The following is a 21,180-nucleotide window of genomic DNA, read 5'->3' as shown; positions in this document are numbered from 1 at the left end:
AAATTACCTCCAAAATATGGTAGACGGCAGAGCTGACCAATAAAACAGTTTTTTTTTTTTTGCCTCTTCGCTGAAACAGAGCAAGAGAGGCTGACTAGGCCTCAAGTCCTGGTCACCAGGGAAGGGGTGGGCTTGGGGCCAAACTAAAGAGTTCGTTGAGATACCCTCAATTACATCCCGAGAGAGATGGTTGGTAATACGAAGGCTTTAATTAGCAGAGAACCAGTCAGCTACCGAGAAGTGTGCGCACTGCCCACTGGACATTACCTTATATATGGCTCCCTGGGGGGGGGGGGGTGGAGCCCCCAGGGTTCCAAACCCGGTCTTAAAGGGATCATTACATTAAAGGTGTAGTAACCATTCATCACATTCGTATTAACTAACACGGACCGTGCATTTGCCTCTGGTTGCAAACATTCCCAGATGACAACGGCAGAATTCATACAAAGGAGGGGGGAGGCAGACGTGGGTTGTCTTTGATTTCCCGTCTGTCCTGACCTGCATTTTAGGTAGGTTTTTGGAGAGGGAGGAGAAAGGTGCGTGTCTCGGTCTCACTCATGTTCTCTGGGTTCCCGCTCTCTCTAAGATCCACATACAGTCCCCCACCTGGGCCAGTGAGGTTTTTGGACATTTTACCTCAAGAGGAATTTGGGATGGCTGTGAAGGTGCCGAGGAGCACCCCCCCCCTGCTCCTCCTCCTCACACCATCCTGCCTGTGACTCCAGCTGCCCTGGACGAGGCGGCCGCTGTTGCTGCAGCTCTTGTTCATCATGGCCTCCCCGGTCCGCTCTGCTATCTTGGCCCCTTGGGGGGTGGGGGATGCTTGCGTGGGAGGGCGAGAGAGCAAATGCACCATGGCCACCCACCTTTGTGCTGCTCCTTCAGCTACAGACAGTTTCTCTCCTCCAGTTGCTGCTGCCTATACTTCTGGAGTTTAGAAGGAGGAGAGGTGATCGCATTGAAACATACAAGATTCTGCAGGGGTTTGATAGGGTAGAAATTCTGAAGTTGTTTCCCCTGGCTGAGAAATCAAGAGCACTGGGGCGCAATCTCAGGATAAGGAGAAGCCAGGATGAGGAGAAACCTCTGCACTCAAAGGGTTGTGAATATTTGGAATTCTGTAGCTGATAGTTGTGGATGCCCCGTTGTTGAGTTTATTCAAAGCTGAGACAGACAGATTGATTCTTGACCTCCCTGGAAATCAAGGGATGTGGTGAGGAGGAGGGAAAAGTGAGTTGAGGCATAAGTTTAGCCATTATCATATTGAATGGTGTAGAAGGCTCGAGAGGCCGTATGGTCTATTCCAGCTCCTAAATATTGCGGAGGTGTGGGGGAAGTGTGGGACCAATGGGATTCCTCTTTGAAAGAGCCGGTGCACATTTAATGGGCAAATGGCCTCCATGTGCATTGCACTATTCTGTAATTTTATGATTAATGTCCAGACTTGTCCAGGGTCCAATCAGTCCCTAAAGAGGAGTACCATCTGAACTGTGAATGAATTAGAATTAACCTGCTATTGGTGTACATTCACCATTGTCAGTCCTGCCCAAATGCAAGTAGATCAATGGGTGCCACTGGCACAGATACTAACAGTTCCAGTCCTTATGATCTCCTCTTTCCACGACTGGGCTAATACTGCGACATGAAATGTTTTGTTTCTTCCCTGCCCCTTAGCCTCCTGAGGCTTCTCCCTCACGCGCCCTTGCAGATATAGGACTGGATTCTCCGGTCCCCCAGCCGCGTGTTTCTCGGCAGCGCGGTGTTCGCTGGTGACGGGATTCTCTCTTCCCGCCGCTTGTCCATGGGATTTCCCATTGAAACAAATTCCAGCTGTGACCACCTAAAATGGCATCCGGTACAGGATGCTGAAAAAAGTGGCCAAGTTCAGCGACAAACAGGCTGCAGTTCCAAATAAACAAAAGGCTGCCCCTACCTGCCCAAGCGCTCATTCTCCATAGCCCAGCTTGAGACAGGAAGTGCTGGCAGATTGTTGAAACACGGAGAGATATCACAGCAAAACCCAGTGTGCTCATTGCTTTGCAGCGGAGACAATTGAGTTCCAATCATCAAATTCCACTCCAGAATCTCGGGCATAACATCGAAAGCTGACAGTGCTGAGGGGGGAGCGTTGCACTGTCAGTGATGCCATTTTTCACATGAAACATTAAACGGAGGCCCCACCCATTCTCTCACTGCACAGGAAAGAACCTACGGCACTATTTGAACAGCAGGATAGCTCTCCCCAGTGCCCCGATCAATATTCATTTCTCAGCTGACATTTCTAAAAAATAAACCTAGTCACCATATTGCATCAGAGAGGTTATAGAGGAGATCTAAGAGGATGTTGCCAGGACTGGAAAATTGCGGTTACGAGGAAAGATTGGAGAGACTGGGATTGTTCTCCCTGACACAGAGGCGGCGGAGGGAAGATTTGATGGATATGTACAAAATTGAGGGGGGCCTGAACAGAATGGATGAGAAGGGCGGAGATTGACCTTAGCAGGGAGATCAGTAACGAGGGTTCATAGTTTTAAAGTGATTAGTAGAAAGATTCGACGGGAGGTGAGGAAAGACTTTTCCACCCAGAGGGTTGGACGGGTTTGGAGCTCATTGCCAGTAAGGGTAGTAGAGGCAGAAACCCCCAGCTCATGTAAAAGGTGTCTGGATTTGCATCGTAAACTGTAGGACCACAGACTAACTGTTGGAAAGTGGGATTAGGCTGGATGTCTTGTTTTTCAGCCGGCACAGTCTCGATGGGCCAAGTGGCCTCTTTCTGTGCCGTCAATGGGCTGTGATTACCTCATGCCCATTTGTGGGAGTTTGCTGTATGCAAATTGGCTGCCACAGTTCCTACACTACAACAATGACTACACTTCAAAGGAGCGTGGATGGCTGTTAGAGCTTTGGGCCAGCCCGAGGTCATGAAAGGTGCTATATAAATGCAAGCTTTTTTTCCTTTATAATTGCGGTGGTCAACAAAAATAACAAAATAGCACTTTGTGCCAATTGAAAAATGCCTGTCACATAAATACACGTCTGAAAAGCTGTGGGATGTGCGCTCTCATTTTAAAAGATATTTGCTGGGTATCATCTCTACCTCTTTCAGTATTGACCTGGCCATGTTAATTTCTATTATTAAAATAGTGCTAATCATCCCAGTACTGAAGTGGGAACAAAATGTTACCGAGGGTGAATTACAGCAGTGTTCTTCAAACTTTTTTCCCAGGGACCCATTTTTACCAACCGGCCAACCTTCGGGACGCAACCCGGCTGACCTTGGTGACCCACGCCGGCCGACCTTCGCGACCCGCGCCGGCCGACCTGTGCGACCCACCGTTTTCTCTTACCTTGTTTGCTGCTGACAAAAATGGAGGAAATGGTTTTGGGTCCCTTTGGCCCTCGTACACGCTCCTCCAATGGAACCTGCTGGATGAAGGTGAAGCCATCCGGTGTCGGAACGTATGGAGTCTCCATCTGTCCAAAGTTCTGCATTTTTTTCCTGTAAAATTTTATCAAAACCCCCCCCGAACATGTAAAAAAAAAAAAATTAAATGAATAAAATAAATGAATAAAATGAATAAACCCCCCCCCCCCCGAACTTGTAAAACAAAAGGCTGCGACCGTTTAAAACAATGTGGCTGCACTGCGCATAGTTTTGCACCTGCGCACCGATGATCAGGCACGCATGCGCAGTGCGGCCGTGTTTTGTTTCATGTTCGTGTCCATTTTGAAGGCCGCTTGCAGTCGCCATTATTAACAGCCGGCTGCAGCGGCTGTTGCGCGCAGAAGACAAAAGATACATTAGGATTTATGTTTATAAACAGCCTCGCGGTCCAAAGAGAGTGACACAAGTCAGAAACGGGGAGGCAGAGGGAAGAACAACTAGATATCGTACATTTGGGGCAGAATGGAGCACGTCTCCAAAACCTGCTTCATTGCACGCGGTGGCTGCATCTCTGAAAAACGAACTGCGAGTGTCCAATAATCAGTAAAACCTCAGAACAGACAAACGGGAAAATGGTTTTAGTTATAAAATGATTTATTTTTTTTGCAAACAGGTTCTGTACAAAACGTAATTCTTTTCAACATGATGGAACAACCTCCAAATAATTGTTGGCAAAGCAGTCAATATCATTTCTTCTTTAAAAAAAGTAAAAACAAAAAAGTTCATAAATTACAAAAAAAAAAAAAAAGAATTGGCCGCACTGAGATATAGACGTTCTAACAAGATTGACGGGATCAAAAAACTGACTTGTATCAGTAAAAACACACATAGGGTTTGTAAAGATATAATGCTGTCTACAATACCCACCGCAAAGCCCACAGAACCTTTGTGGAGGTATTTTAAACAGTGTAAAGGGACTGGGGCAGAGACCCAAACACGTTCTCGTATTCCAGCATTCTCACAGGGCGCAGAATGACCGACTTGTTAAATTTAAGCGACGGCTCACTTTCCAAAACATTACACAGAAAATAAAATAAAATAAAAGCAGCTATTTTTGTACAGTCAGTCAAACTCTATTCTTTGATAGATCTCAATGCTGGCACTCAATTCATGCATAGAAATGGATCACTTCCCAACTTGAACCGACGACGCTCGAGCATGGTACAAAACAGTAAAAACGCCTCACGCACAAAACCGTGAGACTTCCCAAATCTTACAAAAAGTGCAGTACTTGCTTGTGATTGTAGCGACAGAAACCGCTCACCATTGTCTCTCTCTCTCCCCCCCCCCCCCCACCCCCCGGCCCCCCCATCCTTGACGTGGACTGCGAAAGGCATCTGTTTATGTGGAAATACTTTGTGGTAAATGAGATTTTTTTTAAAAAGGCAGGAATTCTGCAGTGTTTGTCAATGCTGAGTAGTGCATAATTAAAACAATTTGAATAACCTGGCTCACTCATGCATTATCCCTTGACTCAATTACCCCCAGTTTGGGCACTCCATGGTAAAGATTTTGCTTTACCACTGCAATGCCCGCCCCGCTCCTCCTCAATATCTGTTCTGGTCCAGACATCTGTTAATGAACACTCATGCAGAGGCCACTGCTGCCCTCTCCAATGCCCCCCCCCCCCCACTCCAACCATTCATTCAATGTTCCTCTAACTGTACGAAACATGGTCCACCCCTTGGCGTAAGATTGAGTATTTTGCAACCTAGCATTGTGCTTACTGAAAGTAACTTCCCCATCACGGTCAGCAGCTAGTAACAGTGCTGAAGTATTTAGTCCTACCAGAGTGTCAAAAAGATTGAGGTATTATTTTAATCACTCTCTCTCTCTCTCTCTCTCCCCCCCCCCGTAAAGGTTTTAATCGATGGTTCCACCCGAAAATTAGAAGTCACGCATGATCTAACACAGCAATGCAAAATAAACAAACACATCAGAAAACCGGAAGCCGAGGCGGTGAACCCCCAGCGAGAAAATAATTCACAGAATTCGGGGTGTCGATAACTGCACACTGCAACAAAAAAATGAATCTTGGTGCACCTACCGCCCACCCTTCCCCCTCCCCGCGGGTTCGAATGTTCCGGCCTCACAGCCAAGGGTGCCAGGCGGGGTCCATGCGACAGAGGTTGTCCAGGCTGTTGGCAGCTGCGACCAGCGTGTTGACTTTGCTCTCGCCGCCCTCAAACTGGGCCAGGCTGTGCAGACGGGTCACAATGGCAGTCACTGCCTTCTGAACCAGGGAGACCAGCTGCTGGCTGTCCATGTTCTCAGGTTGGCCGGCTGCCGAGAGTGGCGAGGAGGTGTCCTCCTGCGTCTTCTTGTGCCAGGCAATTATTTCATCTCGCAGCACAGCTTTCAGAATGCCATCAACCTGCACAGAGAAGAAAATTGGATAATTATCTATAATTAACAGAATAACCAGGGGACCTGTCCCTGACACAGCGAGCGTAATAAGTCATAGTCTTTCATCGATTGAATATTGGGGGGCGGGGGGGGGGGGGAAAGAGAGAGAGAGAGAGAGATACACACACAAAACAGCATTTTAATCATAAAGCCGGCCGGGAGAACTGAAATTATCCTTTTTCCAAAACACACATTAGGCAACTTAACTATTATCCTACTAAGGACAAATTAAAAGAAAATAGCCAGTTGCTAAGATTTGAAATACAATATCAGAAAGGATGGTGAAAACAGAATTAGTTACTTTGATAAGGGAAGGGAATAAATAATTGAAAAAGGACAATCTGCATGGTTATGGGGGAAACAGCAGGGGGGGGTCACTTCTTTCCAAGAGCTGGCACAGACATGACAGGCTGAATGGCCTGCTCCTGTGCTGCGAGGCTTGGGGGTTGCAAGGATTTCAACAAGACTAACTGAGAACAGAAATAAAAATAAGAGAGCCGACTTCCATCAGAAACAGGTTTACTCAGTGGCCTTGAATCATTTCAGAGTTGTTGAGACATTGGGTCCAGCCTCAGCTGGGGCATTTTCTTTAGCACTCAGCTCGTGATCTGGATATCTGCTCAATTTAGGCACCTTCTTCGCCTGGCTCGCTTGCCACGTATTAAGCAACGTATACACATGATTAATACTGCAACCACCAGAAAATCTAGCCCTTTTGTGACATTTTTTTCTTGAGGGGGTGGGGTGGAAAGGGGGGGGGAAAGAGGTCAAACAAGGAGGAACATTTTGGTGGAGGCAGGGAGCTCAAGAGGCAGGTACGGTCGACTCGCCCCAGGCACAGGGACATCACGCACTACAGAAATTATAACAAACATCACATTTGAATCGCTTATGACAGTGTGTTAACCCGACCATCAAAGCGGAATTCTTCAATGAAGGGAAGATTAAATGGGACAGCGGGCTAATCAAAGAAGTTAGGTGTCTGACAGGCCTGGCTACTCTACAGCCTTATTTCATTCTGGTTAGAAACTCAATGAAACTCACCACTTATCACAGGGAGATAGCACAACTATGTTAAATATCTCAAAGCTGGAGTGCCAGGACTGATCATATCCCAAGTGGAAACCGACACTAAAACCATTTACCTATTTCAGCAAGGGAGTGTAAAAATGGTCTCTGGAAGTAGACTTTACTGTAACCTCCACTAAGAATGGTAGCAATATTCAAATAGCCTCAATGAGTAACACTCTTGGCCTTTGAATCAGAAGATCATCGATTCAAGCCCCACTTCAGAGTCCAAGCAGCATAATCTAAGCTGGGGGCAGTACTGTAGGAGTGCTGCACTGCTTCGGGGAGCTGTCTTTTGGTCGAGATGTTAACCCAAAGTTCTGTCTTCCCTCTCGGGTGAATATTAAAAACAACACCATGGCACTTTTTTTTTGTTAAAAAGAGGAGCTGGGGAGTTTTCCAATATTTATGCTCCAACCAACAGCAGCAAAACAGATCATCTGGTAGTTGTCATATTGATGTTTGTGGGAGCTTATTGCACACAAATTAGTTGCAGTGTTTGCTCCATTACAACAGTGACTACACTCCAAAAAAGTACCTCATTGTCTGTGAAGTGTGTTGGGACTCCGGAGGTTGCGATAGGTGCTATATAAATGCAAGATTTCACCTTTCCTGCAATCCATTTTGTTAAACAAACTTGCACAATTTAAAACAACCAGGGGCCCAATAGTAAGGTGGAGAATGAAACTTTGATGGTGCCGGCAAATTTTCAGAGCAATGAGCCAGGAGATGGGAAAGCAGGGCCTGAAATAATACAGTGAACACAGCACTAGGAATGGTACAAAGCAATTCCCCGATTTGTTGTTGGACACCCAATATGTCAGTGTGTAAAACGGATCTTGCCTTGAGCGGTGCTGACTGCACACTGGTTGAAGGAGCACAGGGGGAATATGCAGATATATTTGTATAACAGAGAATTCATTTCTGCTGAAAACTTCAGCACATTCGATTCCAGTTGTTTGGGTCGGTCACTGCGGCTCTTAGCTTCCGAGAAGGTATCGGCATTCCAAAATGGAATTGCTCGCCCTTTACATCCCTGGCTCTGGCATTTGGGACCGATTGCACAAAGGAATTTAAATTGCATGGCTTTCAGCGTTTGGACAACGGCAGCCATCCTCCGTTTTTTGGCCGATCAGGAGCAGTCCTAACCCTGTTGGCAGACTAGCAGCGTGGGAAGTCTGACGGTGCAGGGCAAGACACTCTTGTTGCCTTACCTTAAAGTTTGGTTGTGCGAAACACCGGGCCACTGCTATCATTGAAGCAGTGAGCGGGCCAGATACTCCGATGGTGGTGAGAAACTCCGAGATGTTTGGAGTGAGTCGGAAGGGCACGGGGCGGTTGGCATCCAAATCGCCAGAGTTGTCGTTGATATCAAATCTGAAGTACGCTACGTTGAGCTTTCCGGTGTCCTGGAATGCAAGATCACACAACAGGGTCCCAATCAGTGGACAAACCATGACTGTTGGCAACGTACAACCAATAACAAAACATTCATGATATTATGGGGGGTGTGCAGAGGTCAAAGATGCTAGCATCTTTACTTTTTCACGGGGGTCAGTTGATCTTGCAAAGTAATCTCAGGACATGCAGTTCATAACATGACAAGAAAGAGCCTTTACTGAATTGTAATAGCTATTCCCACAATCCTTTTGTGTACCTGCTTGTCTGAATACCAATTCAAGCTTGCGAGAATGTTAAGTAAACATGCCTTCACCTCAGTCATTCACTGGGTAACAAAAGCAGAATTTCTTTTCTTTCTAATCAAGATTATATCCGCTTTCTATACTCCCACCTCATGGCAAACAGAACTACTGACCTGATCAAAGTTTTTAAAATGTTAAAAGGATTCAACAGGGTGGATACAGAAAACCTACTTCCTCTGGTAGGGAAAACGATAATGAGATGACACAACTTAACTTTAGAGCTTGGTCATTGAGGGGGGAAATCTGGAAGCATTCCCTCCCCTCAAACATACACACACCCCTCCACAGACACATAGACACACCCCTACACGCACAAAACACCCCTACACGCGAACACGCAGTAGTGAGAAGCGTCAATCCGAAACACCCTCCCCTCCTCACCATAAAGGCTGTGAGTGCTGGGGTACAACAAAGCTTTCAAGATCAAGGCCGGTAGGTTTTTACTGGGTAAGGTTATTGAGGGTCATGAATGGTTTTTAAGTTTGAATTTGCCATGATCTGACTGTATGGAAGAGCTGAACAGCCTCCTCCGCTTCCATTGATCAACTGTGTTAAATTCTGTTAGCTTGTGAAATACTTTGGGACAACCGGGGGCCTATACAAATGCAAGCTGTATCCAACAAATTTATTAACCAAGGGTGGGGAGCTCTTCAACATCCTGAGTATCAGAAGGGTTTCAATATTTTAAAGAACATTTTGGCTGAAAAATTAATTGCCATCTTCAACTGTGCCACAGGGCGGATTCTGAAGCGATAATACTGGATCATGCACATTTGAAATAATGACTTTGAACACACCACCTTACAACAATGTGGCTTTGTGCTTGCATTGGTCGCTGGAGTATTCCATCAGTTCTATTTAATTTGTTTGCTTTTTATGAACCTGGAGAATTTTGATATTTACGTTACAAGGTTTGAAGAGGTAACCTTTTTGGTACATAATTTAAAAGTGATCTGGTAATATCAAAGTTCTCAATCAGTAAAGCATGTGCACAATGGATCCCTCATCATAAGAATATAATGGTTAGCTTGGATTCCAAAAGGGAAGATCGTTCTTGACCAACCTTATTGAATTATTTTAAGTAACAAAAACAAGGGTAGTGCTGTAAATTGTAATATATTTGGATTTTCAAAAGGTCTTCGATAAGGTACTGTACAATGGACTCATGAGTAAGGTCAGTACATGTGGAGCCAGAAAGGAAAGCAAGCATATTACAAACCAGAAAACGGGGCCAAGGTTAAAGGTAAAAAAAAAAAAATGGGAAGTGGTGTTCCGGAGGATCAGTGCTGGGAACGCTGCTGTTCACCGATTAGTTAAACAATCTGGACATGCAAGTCAGCTGGGGTGCGTGGATGAGGTTAACACAGAGGAGAACTATAACAGGAAGATATTAATAAACTTGCAGAATGGGTACATAATAGACAAATGAATTTCAAAGTAGATTAATGAGAGAAGATACATTTTGGTAGGTAGAAAGGTACATACTCCTTGGTAAGTAAACTTCTAAATAGGATAGAGGAACAACAGGGTTTTGAGGGTCGAGATACACTGATCACAAAGTAGCAATGTAGATTAATAAGTTTGGGAGCAAAATAAAGAAAGCACTGGGGTTCATTCCTCGAGGGATAGAATTGAAAAGCAGAGAGGTTTTTAAACTTGTAAGGGACATTTGTTAGACTACATTGGGAGTTCTGGTCCTCATATTATAAAAAAAAGATATAGCAACAGTGGAGAAGATGCCACTCGAATGATACCAGAACGGAGTTTATATACCCGTCAGGAAACAGGCTGTGGCTTTCTTGCTCTGAAGGCAATCGGATAGAAGTCTTTAAGATTATGAAATTGCTTCACAGACAAGACTTGGGGAAGATGTTTTCAAGTGTCCAGGGGGACCAAACCAGGAGCCGCAAGACAGTCATGAAAAACCAGGTAGAGAATTCATTCAAAACTTTTTTATGAAGAAAACACCCCTACCACAGTTGGCAAACAGCATGGGTATATTTAAGGGAAATCGAGATTAATACATGAGGGAGAAAGGAAGGGAATGACGTGCTGATCGGGGTTAGATGACCAGGATAGGAGATGAGGGTCACATGAAGCAGAGACCAGTTTGGCTAAATGGCCCGTTTCTGCACTCTAAACACAACGTAATGCTGGGACTTTAAACTAGCAAGTTGGGGGGGGGAAGGGAAGTGTAAAGCTATGGACAGTATAATAGTTAATGGAGAGCAAGGCAGCAGGTTATGTGACAGATTATTATGTAGAGATATGGGTTCAAAGACAAGGAAAATTAGGAGAAAGGGTAAGAGGAAAAATAATTTGCGAAAGGTTACTGATCAAGGTGTTAGGATTCATAACAAAGACATAAAAAACAGCATAAGTGTATTTTACCTGAATGCTCGTAGTATACGGAATAAGGTGAATGAGTTGATGGCGCAAATCATCGTGAATGACTATGATTTAGTGGCCAGCGGTGGTGTAGCTTTGTTGTTTAAGGATGGCATCCGGGCAATAGTAAGGGATGATATTGGTGCTATGGAGGACAAGGTTGAATCAATTTGGGTGGAAATCAGTAATAGTAAGGCGAAAAGGTCACTGATAGGAGTAGTCTATAGGCCACCAAATAGTAACAGGATGGTAGGGCAGGCAATAAGCAAAGAAATAACAGATGCATGTAGAAATGGTACAGCGGTTATCATGGGAGATTTTAATCTGCATGTCGATTGGTTTAACCAGGTTGGTAAAGGCAGCCTTGAGGAGGAGTTTATAGAACGTGTCCGGGATAATTTCCTGGAACAGTATGTAATGGAACCTACAAGGGAACAAGCAGTCCTAGATCTGGTCCTGTGCAATGAGGCAGGATTGATTAATGATCTCACAGGTCGGGATCCTCTTGGAAGGAGCGACCACAATATGATGGAGTTTAAAATACAGTTGGAGGATGACAAGGTAAAATTAAACACTAGTGTTTTGTGCTTAAACAAAGGCGATTACAATGGGATGCGAGAAGAACTAGCTAAGGTAGACTGGGAGCAAAGACTTCATGGTGAAGCAGTTGAGGAACAGTGGAGAACCTTCCGAGCGATCTTTCACAGTGTTCAGGAAAGGTTCATACCGACATAAAAGAAAGACGGTAGAAAGGGGAAAAATCGACCGTGGATATCTAAGGAGGTGAGGGAGAGTATCAAATTGAAGGAAAAAACATACAAAGTGGCACAAATTAGTGGGAGACTAGAGGACTGGGAAGTCTTTAGGGGACAACAGAAAGCTACTAAAAAAGCCATAAAGAAGAGTAAGGTAGACTATGAAAGTAAACTGGCTCAGAACATAAAAGCAGATAGTAAAAGCTTCTACAAATATATAAGACAAAAAAGAGTGGCTAAGGTAAATATTGGTCCTTTGGAAGATGAGAAGGGAGATTTAATAATAAGAGACGGGGAAATGGCTGAGGAGCTGAACAGGTTTTTTGGGTCAGTCTTCACAGTGGAAGACACAAATAACATGCCAGTGACTGATGGAAATAAAGATATGATAGGTGAGGACCTTGAGATGATTGTAATCACTAAGGAGGCAGTATTGGGCAAGCTAATGGGGCTAAAGGTAGACAAGTCTCCTGGCCCTGATGGGATGCATCCCAGAGTGTTAAAAGAGATGGCTAGGGAAATTGTAAACGCACTAGTGATAATTTATCAAAATTCACTAGAATCTGGGGTGGTCCCAGAGGATCGGAAAGTAGCAAACGTGACACCACTGTTTAAAAAAGGAGGTCGGCAGAAAGCGGGTAATTATAGGCCGGTAAGCATAACTTCGGTTGTAGGGAAAATGCTGGAATCTATCACTAAGGAGGAAATAGCGGGGCACCTGGAGGGAAATTGTCCCATTGGGCAGACGCAGCATGGGTTCATAAAGGGTAGGTCGTGTCTGACTAATTTGGTAGAATTTTTTGAGGACGTTACCAGTGCAGTAGATAACGGGGAGCCAATGGATGTGGTATATCTGGATTTCCAGAAAGCTTTTGACAAGGTGCCACACAAAAGGTTGCTGCATAAACTAAAGATGCATGGCATTGAGGGTAAAGTGATAGCATGGGTAGAGGATTGGTTAACTAACAGAAAGCAGAGAGTGGGGATAAATGGGTGTTTCTCTGGTTGGCAACCTGTAACTAGTGGGTTCCCTCAAGGATCAGTGTTGGGCCCGCAGTTGTTCACAATTTACATAGACGATTTGGAGTTGGAGACCAAGTGCAATGTGGCAAAGTTTGCAGACGACACGAAGATGAGTGGTAAAGCAAAAAGTGCAGAGGATACCGGAAGTCTGCTGAAGGATTTGGATAGGTTAGGTGAATGGGCTAGGGTCTGGCAGATGGAATTCAATGTTGCCAAGTGTGATGCTATCCATTTTGGGAGGAACAGCAGCAGAATGGATTATTATTTAAACGGTAAGATGTTAAAACATGCTGCTGTGCAGAGGGACCTGGGTGTGCTGGTGCATGAGTCGCAAAAAGTTGGTGTGCAGGTGCAACAGGTGATTCAGAAGGCTAATCAAGTTTTGTCTTTCATTGCTAGAGGGATGGAGTTCAAGACTAGGGAGGTTATGCTGCAATTGTATAAGGTGTTGGTGAGGCAACATCTGGAGTACTGTGTTCAGTTTTGGTCTCCTTACCGGAGAAAGGACATATTGGCACTGGAGGGAGTGCAGAGGAAATTCACTAGGTTGATCCCAGAGTTGAGGGGATTAGATTATGACGAGAGGTTGAGTAGACTGGGACTGTACACATTGGAGTTTAGAAGGATGCGGGGGGATCTTATTGAAACATATAAAATTATGAAGGGAATAGATAGGATAGATGCGGGCAGGTTGTTTCCACTGGTCGGGGAAAGCAGAACTAGGGGGCATAGCCTCAAAATAAGGGGAAGTAGATTTAGGACCGAGTTTAGGAGGAACTTCTTCACCCAAAAGGGTTGTGAATCTCTGGAATTCCTTGCCCAGTGAAGCAGTTGAGGCTCCTTCTTTAAACGTTTTTAAGAAAAAGATAGATACCTTTCTAAAGAATAAAGGGATTCGGGGATATGATGTACGGGCCGGAGAGTGGAGCTGAGTCCACAAAGATCAGCCATGATCTCATTGAATGGCGGAGCAGGCTCGAGGGGCCAGATGGCCTACTCCTGTTCCTAGTTCTTATGAGTAGCACAGACACTCAATGAAGATGGTAACAGGAAATATAGTCAAATTGCAAATTCACACTTCATTCTTTTTTTTTTAATGTAATGTTTACACTGACAGATGAAAAGTTCACTCTCACATTTTAAAATGAATCAGGAAGTGAGACCGAGATGGATTAAAAAAAATCCCAGCAGTAATTGCTTTGGCAGGAGACAAAACCACGAGCTATAAAATATAGCTGGGCACAAACCCCAGTGCAGACAACTGTGCATTGCTCTCACTGGATTCATTTCAGCTCAGTGCAATTATCATTTTGTTTAAATTGCTTCAATTAGTTACATAAATAGTCTTTAAGCTCCGCAATGACCATTAGCTGCACCTGCTTCAGGCGTCTTGCACAGACCGGCAGTCAGAACTAAACAGCAAGATGCTCTGCGAGTACACCAAGGGTGTTAAAATTCACTGCAAGTTACAGCATGTCTACAAAACATACTGCAGCGAATGTAGTCTGTCATTAGCAAGCTTAAGTAACAACCACCGTAACAACGTTAAGATTCTGCACCGACCTGTGCAATTTGAAGCATCTCTGGGTTAAGGCGGTTCAGGTGGAGAACAAACTCGGCAAAGCCAATCAATGCGAGCTGAATGGTGAACATCTTCCGAAAGGTCCAGTAGTCAGTGGCATTCGGGAAGGTATGCAAAGCCCACTCCTTCAACATGCTCCGTGGCACCATGTTTCCCTGTACCTCTTTCAGAATGTCACGCAGAACCTGAAGAAATCCAGAAATTCAGTTTAATGTCACACTCTTTCTTACACGCAAAAGCATTGTACAGTAAGTACAGAGGACATTATTCTTAATTTCTTAAAGGAAAGAAATCCATGCACAGTTGGTCACAGGGGATGGCATTTAATGAAGCGATGGAGGCTTCACTCGTCAGCTAGAGTTGGCAAGTGCCCCACATCACCTCCTTTCAGGAAGGCCCCCTGAATTAAGTGCCAAACCCCACCCGCCACCCTCCCACCTGATTAAATGACTCCCAACTCGCCAAGGTCGAGGGCAATAAATTCCAGCCATTACAGTGAAGGGCAGCAAACGGAAATATACAAATGTGAAATAAAACAAGCGTTTGTGGGGGAATGAGCAACTGAGGGAGAACAGGGGGAAGCTGAGAGGAGGGAAATAGGGAAAAAGCAGCAAGGAGATAAGGAGCGAAGGAGGCGGACGAGGAACAGTCGCCATATTTAGAACATAGAACATTACAGCGCAGTACAGGCCCTTCGGCCCTCGATGTTGCGCCGACGTTTAAAACCACTCTAAAGCCCATCTACACTATTCCCCTATCGTCCATATGTCTATCCAATGACCATTTGAATGCCCTTAGTTTGTGGATCAATTGAAGATACTTGGGTGTTAAATTCGGATCTGCTCAGTGTGGCAAACCATTCACTGAAGATTTTCCCTTCCTGTTAGAACTGCTCAAGTATTTTTGTCAATTTCCCGATTTTGCAATAGAATTGGCACCGATGCTTGCAGCAGCTCATGACCGACTGAGTAAAATTGTGCAGCTCGGTCTGACGTGAGCCTACACCCAGCATACTGTCGGGTGGTTAGCTACCTGGCATGAACATGTATGAATATGAAACAAATCAAACTTTCACTCGTGCCATATGTGCAATGCTGCACGGAAAATAGGTTAGCGCCGGAAAATAATTGAAGCCCACTGGCATTAGTCTGTTCCATGTGTTCTCAGGGTGGGTGGGAGTGGGGAATTCGGATGAACATATTAGTGCCCGGAGTGCCTCAATTTATCCACTGTCCTTCATGCACGTTGAAATTAGCGAACATTTTATTCATCATTGACATTTCACACTAAACTGAATTTTTTTTTTGTCATAAAGTTGTTGGGAAGACGTAATCGTGCAGAAACCAGAGAGAGATTTTTCTCTTTGATTTTGAGACGAGATGGTTTAAAGGTTATCTCCAATTGCAATCTATTTAAAAAGGTCAGAAAGGATCATTGATATACAGAGGCGGTGTTCTCAGGAATCAGTGAATATTTCCACATTGGCAATCCACACGCTAAGCGATCATGGCGCCAGTCATGGGTCACAGCTGGCTTCATATCTCCCAGCAACACCCAAGAGGGTGCAGAAAAGTGGTCCTGAAACAGAAACTTTCTTTTGGGGTGCGAAGTGATATTTTAAAGTTACATTAGCAGTAAAGCCATCAATTTTCGGTCCAGCCTAAAATGGGAAAGGTGGCCGCAAATGGAGGGTCCCGGTCTCTCGGCATTTTTGAACCAGCAATAATTTGTTAAGACTTGAAACCAGGATGAAAGGGGTAACTCTTCAAGACCAGCACAAAGTCATGATCTACAGATGAAATGAAGGGGGATAGGACGCCAACAATCTGCATGCACAACAAACAATGTTTTCCATGTGTGCGGTAACTTAAAATAGTCCGAAAAGCAATTCTGATGAAAGTTTTGGCTTTTAAATACAATAGTAAACAGCAGGCATTGACTGGTATTATTATCCATTATCTAGTCACCATTTACATAGTTGTAGATCATATAAGTAAGTTCCAGCTTCATTCTCCATATCTTTAACAAGCCAGCCACATGTGGCTCATACACAACAACTGATACACATGTAGCACCTTTCAAGTAAAAGCACCCAAGGCTCTTTGCAGAGCAATCATCAGAAAGAAATTTGACACCGAGCCAAAGAGAGACAAATTAGGACATGTGGTCAAAAGATTGGTCAGACCGAGGTTTTAAAGGGGGCTTTAAAGGAGAGCGAGTTTGAGAGGTTTAGGGAACGAATTTCAGAAACTAGGCCCTTGGTGGCTAAAGCAGAGTCACCAACGGTGCAGTAAAAGTGGGGATGGGCAATCTCAATATACAACTAAGCTGCAATTGCCTCAAGATTTTTGCTTTCAATAGATGATTCTGTACATACACCATTTGCATCTTTTATAAGATTATGGGTGGAATCTCGAGGCCGCACTCGCTGTCTGTGAGATCGGTGGCGAGGGCAGAAAACCTCGCAAGGATTGGGAACCGCGCTTCTCGCAGGAGAAATCGCATTTCCCATTTTTCCCGCCCCCCCCCCCCCCCCGGCGTCCTCACAGGATTCACACCCACAAAAGGCGTGTTGCACCTTTTGATATATTTCCATGTACTTAGCAGACCCCCACCAAATGATCCCCTCTTGCTAAATATTCATATCTCACTGGCGTTTACAACAGGTGCGAGGGCAGCACGGTAGCATTGGACCTCCATGCCGTGGGATGGGGGCCGTTAGACTGCAGTGCTGGTCGGGGCACCCTTTAAAGATGGCACCCTGATCTGTCTGGTTCCCGGCTCTAAGAGGCTCCGCCAGAGTGACTGTGCAAACCACGCCCACTTTTTGGGGGAAGAGAGCCTCAAGATCCCATGAGCAAACTGGTCTGTGGAATTGGAGAGTTCCACGGCATTATCCAGTGTGAGCCTGACACTGTGCCAAATTCTGGTAGGATTCCGCTCTATATGTACAATGTCAAACTTGAAGAATAATGCTGTAATATTGCAAACCAGAACACAACTCAATATTGCCCTAAGTGAACTTGAAAAATAGTTCCACAAGTAATTCTTTTTTTATTTAAAAAAAAAAATATTTTATTGAAATTTTTTTCCCGAGCAACATTTTTCCAGCTTACAAAACAAGCGAAACGATAACAATAACAAAACATACATTTTTTAACTTTTTAACAATAATAATAATAATATACAAGTAACAAAACCTCGTACTCTATTGTCCTATACGCAACTAAACCTCCTCCCCCCCCTCCCCCCTGGGTTGCTGCTGCTGGTCATCTGTCTTCCCTCTAACATTCCCCTAGGTAGTCGAGAAATGGCTGCCACCGCCTGGTGAACCCTTGAGCCGATCCTCTCAGGGCAAACTTTATCTGCTCCAGTTTAATAAACCCCGCCATATCGTTTACCCAGGCCTCCAGTCCGGGGGGTTTCGCCTCCTTCCACATGAGTAGGATCCTGCGCCGGGCTACGAGGGACGCAAAGGCACGACATCGGCCTCTTTCGCCTCCTGCACTCCCGGCTCTTCCGCAACTCCAAATAGAGCTAACCCCCAGCCTGGTTTGACCCGGGCCTTCACCACCTGCGAAATCACTCCCTTCTAATACCCTTCCAGTGCCGGGCACGCCCAAAACATATGTGCGTGGTTTGCCGGGCTCCCGCCACACCTCCCACATTTGTCCTCCACTCCAAAGAACCTGCTCAATCTTGCCCCCGTTATGTGTGCTCTATGTAGCACCTTAAATTGAATCAGGCTAAGCCTGGCGCATGAGGAAGAGGAATTTACCCTGCTTAGGGCATCAGCCCACATACCCTCCTCTATCTCCTCCCCTAATTCTTCTTCCCACTTCCTTTTGAGTTCGCCCACCGACTCCTCCCCCTCTTCCCTCATCTCTCTATAAATCTCTGACACCTTGCCCTCTCCGACCCACACCCCTGAAAGCACCCTGTCCTGTATCCCGTGTGTCGGGAGCCGCGGAAATTCCCTCACCTGTTGTCTAGTAAACGCCCTCACCTGCATATATCTCAAGAAATTCCCCCGGGGTAACTTATACTTTTCCTCCAGTGCTCCCAAGCTCGCAAAAGTCCTATCTATGAATAAATCTCCCACCTTCCTAATTCCCAACTGGTACCAGCTCTGAAATCCTCCATCCATTCTTCCTGGGGCGAACCTATGGTTGGTTGTTCCTGATAGGGGACCCCACCAGGGCTCCCCGCACCCCTCTCTGTCGCCTCTACTGTCCCCATATGTTCAGTGTTGCCGCCACCACCGGGTTCGTGGTGTACTTTTTCGGTGAGAACGGTAGCGGCGCCATCACCAGCGCCTCTAGACTCGTCCCTTTACAGGACCTTCTCTCCAGCCTTTTCCACGCCGCTCCCTCACCCTCCATCATCCATCTACGTATCATTGCCACATTGGCGGCCCAATAATAATCTCCCAAATTCGGTAGTGCCAGTCCTCCTCTGTCCCTACTGCGCTGAAGGAACCCCCTCCTTACTCTCGGAACTTTCCCTGCCCACACAAAGCTCGTAATGCTCCCATCTATTTTATTAAAAAAGGTCCTGGTGATTAAAATAGGGAGACATTGAAATACAAATAAGAACCTCGGGAGGACCATCATCTTAATTGCTTGCACCCTGCCCGCCAGCGATAAAGGCTGCATGTCCCACCTCTTAAAGTCCTCCTCCATTTGTTCTATCAGCCGTGTCAGATTAAGTCTGTGCAAGGTTCCCCAGCTCCTAGCGATCTGAATCCCCAAGTATCGGAAGTTTCTTTCCACTTTCCTTAGCGGTAAGCCTTCTATCTCTCTACTCTGGTCCCCTGGATGTATCACATATAATTCACTCTTCCCCATGTTTAACCTATACCCCGAAAATTCCCCGAACCTCCTCAAGATTCGCATAACCTCTATCATCCCCCCCCCGCTGGGTCCGACACGTATAGCAATAGGTCATCCGCGTATAACGAGACTCGGTGTTCTTCTCCCCCTCTAGTCACCCCTCTCCATTTCCTGGAGTCTCTCAGCGCCATGGCCAGAGGTTCAATTGCCAGCACAAACAACACTAGAGACAGCGGGCATCCCGGTCTTGTTCCCCTATATAATCGAAATACTCCGATCTATGTCGACCTGTAACTACGCTTGCCGTTGGTGCCCCATAAAGTAGTCTAACCCAGCGAATAAATCCGTTCCCAAACCCAAACCTCCTTAACACTTCCCATAAATACTCCCACTCCACCCTATCAAATGCCTTCTCTGCGTCCATTGCCGCCACTATCTCTGCCTCCCCCTCCACTGAGGGCATCATTATCACCCCTAATAGCCGTCGCACGTTAACATTCAATTGTCTCCCTTTTACGAACCCTGTCTGGTCTTCGTGCACCACCCCTGGGACACAGTCCTCTATCCTCGATGCCAGCACCTTTGCTAGCAGTTTGGCGTCCACGTTCAATAGTGAAATAGGTCTATAGGACCCACACTGCATCGGATCTTTGTCCCTCTTCAAAATTAGCGATATCGTCGCCTCCGACATCGTCGGGGGTAGTGTCCCCCCTTCCCTGGCCTCATTGAACGTCCTCGCCACCAACGGGGCCAACAAGTCCACATATTTTCTGTAGAATTCCACCGGGAACCCATCCGGCCCCGGGGCCTTCCCTGCTTGCATGCTTCCCAGTCCCTTAATAACCTCGTCCACCTCAATCGGCGCCCCCAGGCCTGCCACCGCCTGCTCCTCCACTTTCGGGAACCTCAACTGGTCCAGGAACTGCCGCATCCCCTCCTCTCCCTCTGGGGCTGAGACCTATACAGTTCTTCATAAAAGGTCTTAAACACCTCATTTATCTTTCCTGCCCTTCGCACAGTGTCTCCCCTTTCATCCCTAATTCCTCCTATCTCCCTCGCTGCCGCCCTCTTTCGCAGTTGGTGCGCCAACAGGCGAGTAGCCTTTTCCCCATATTCATACCTCCTCCCCTGTGCCTTCCTCCACAGTACCTCCGCCTTTCTGGTGGTCAGAAGGTCAAACTCGGTCTGGAGTCGTCTCCTCTCCCTGTACAGCTCCTCCTCAGGGGTCTCTGCAAATTCCCTGTCCACCCTTAAAATCTCCCTCAGTAATCTATCCCTTTCCTTGGCCTCTGTTTTCCTTTTGTGGGCCCCAATAGAAATCAGCTCTCCTCTGACCACCGCTTTTAGTGCTTCCCAGACCACTCCCACAGGGACCTCGCCGTTGTCATTGACCTCCAGGTATCTCTCGATACACCCCCTCACTCTTGCACACACTCCCTCATCCGCCATTAGTCCCACATCTAATCACCAGAGTGTTCTCTGCTCCCTGTCCTCTCCTACTTCCAGGTCCACCCAATGTGGGGCATGATCCGAAACCGCTATGGCTGAGTATTCAGCTTCTTCCACCCTAGAGATCAACGACCTTCCCAAAACAAAAAAATGTATCCGGGAGTACACTTTATGGACGTGGGAGAAGAAGGAATACTCCCTAGCCCTGGGTCTAAGAAATCGCTATGGATCCACTCACCCCATTTGGTCCATAAACCCCTTAAGTACCTTGGCCGCTGCCGGCCTTCTTCCAGTCCTTGAGCTGGATCTATCTAGCCCCGGGTCCAGCACCGTATTGAAGTCCCCTCCTGAAATCAAATTTCCTGCCTCCAGGTCCGGAATACACCCCAGCATCCGTCTCATGAACCCCGCATCGTCCCAATTTGGGGCATACACATTAACCAACACGACCTCCATTCCCTCCAGCCTACCACTCACCATTACATATCTACCTCCACTATCTGCTACGATGTTCTTTGCTTCAAATGCT

The 21,180-nt window shown here is 46.1% G+C and overlaps 1 protein-coding gene across 2 annotated transcripts in view; it reads right to left on the bottom strand.

The window, feature by feature from the left end:
* Positions 1-4,021: 4,021 nt before the first annotated feature.
* Positions 4,022-21,180, bottom strand: part of trrap (transformation/transcription domain-associated protein) — a 241,921-nt gene continuing 224,762 nt past the window's right edge. For both annotated transcript variants that reach the window (XM_072481554.1, XM_072481555.1), the window contains 3 exons: positions 14,352-14,555; positions 8,134-8,328; positions 4,022-5,819 (listed from right to left, as the gene is read on the bottom strand). In XM_072481554.1, coding sequence (XP_072337655.1) covers positions 5,535-5,819; positions 8,134-8,328; positions 14,352-14,555 — 684 coding nt within the window. In that variant the 3' untranslated portion in view covers positions 4,022-5,534. The remainder of the gene's footprint in view (positions 5,820-8,133; positions 8,329-14,351; positions 14,556-21,180) is intronic.

This window comes from Scyliorhinus torazame, chromosome 17, assembly GCF_047496885.1.
Source record: "Scyliorhinus torazame isolate Kashiwa2021f chromosome 17, sScyTor2.1, whole genome shotgun sequence".
In the NCBI taxonomy this organism is placed as follows: Eukaryota; Metazoa; Chordata; class Chondrichthyes; order Carcharhiniformes; family Scyliorhinidae; genus Scyliorhinus; species Scyliorhinus torazame.
This window is presented reverse-complemented; position numbering and strand designations above follow the sequence as displayed.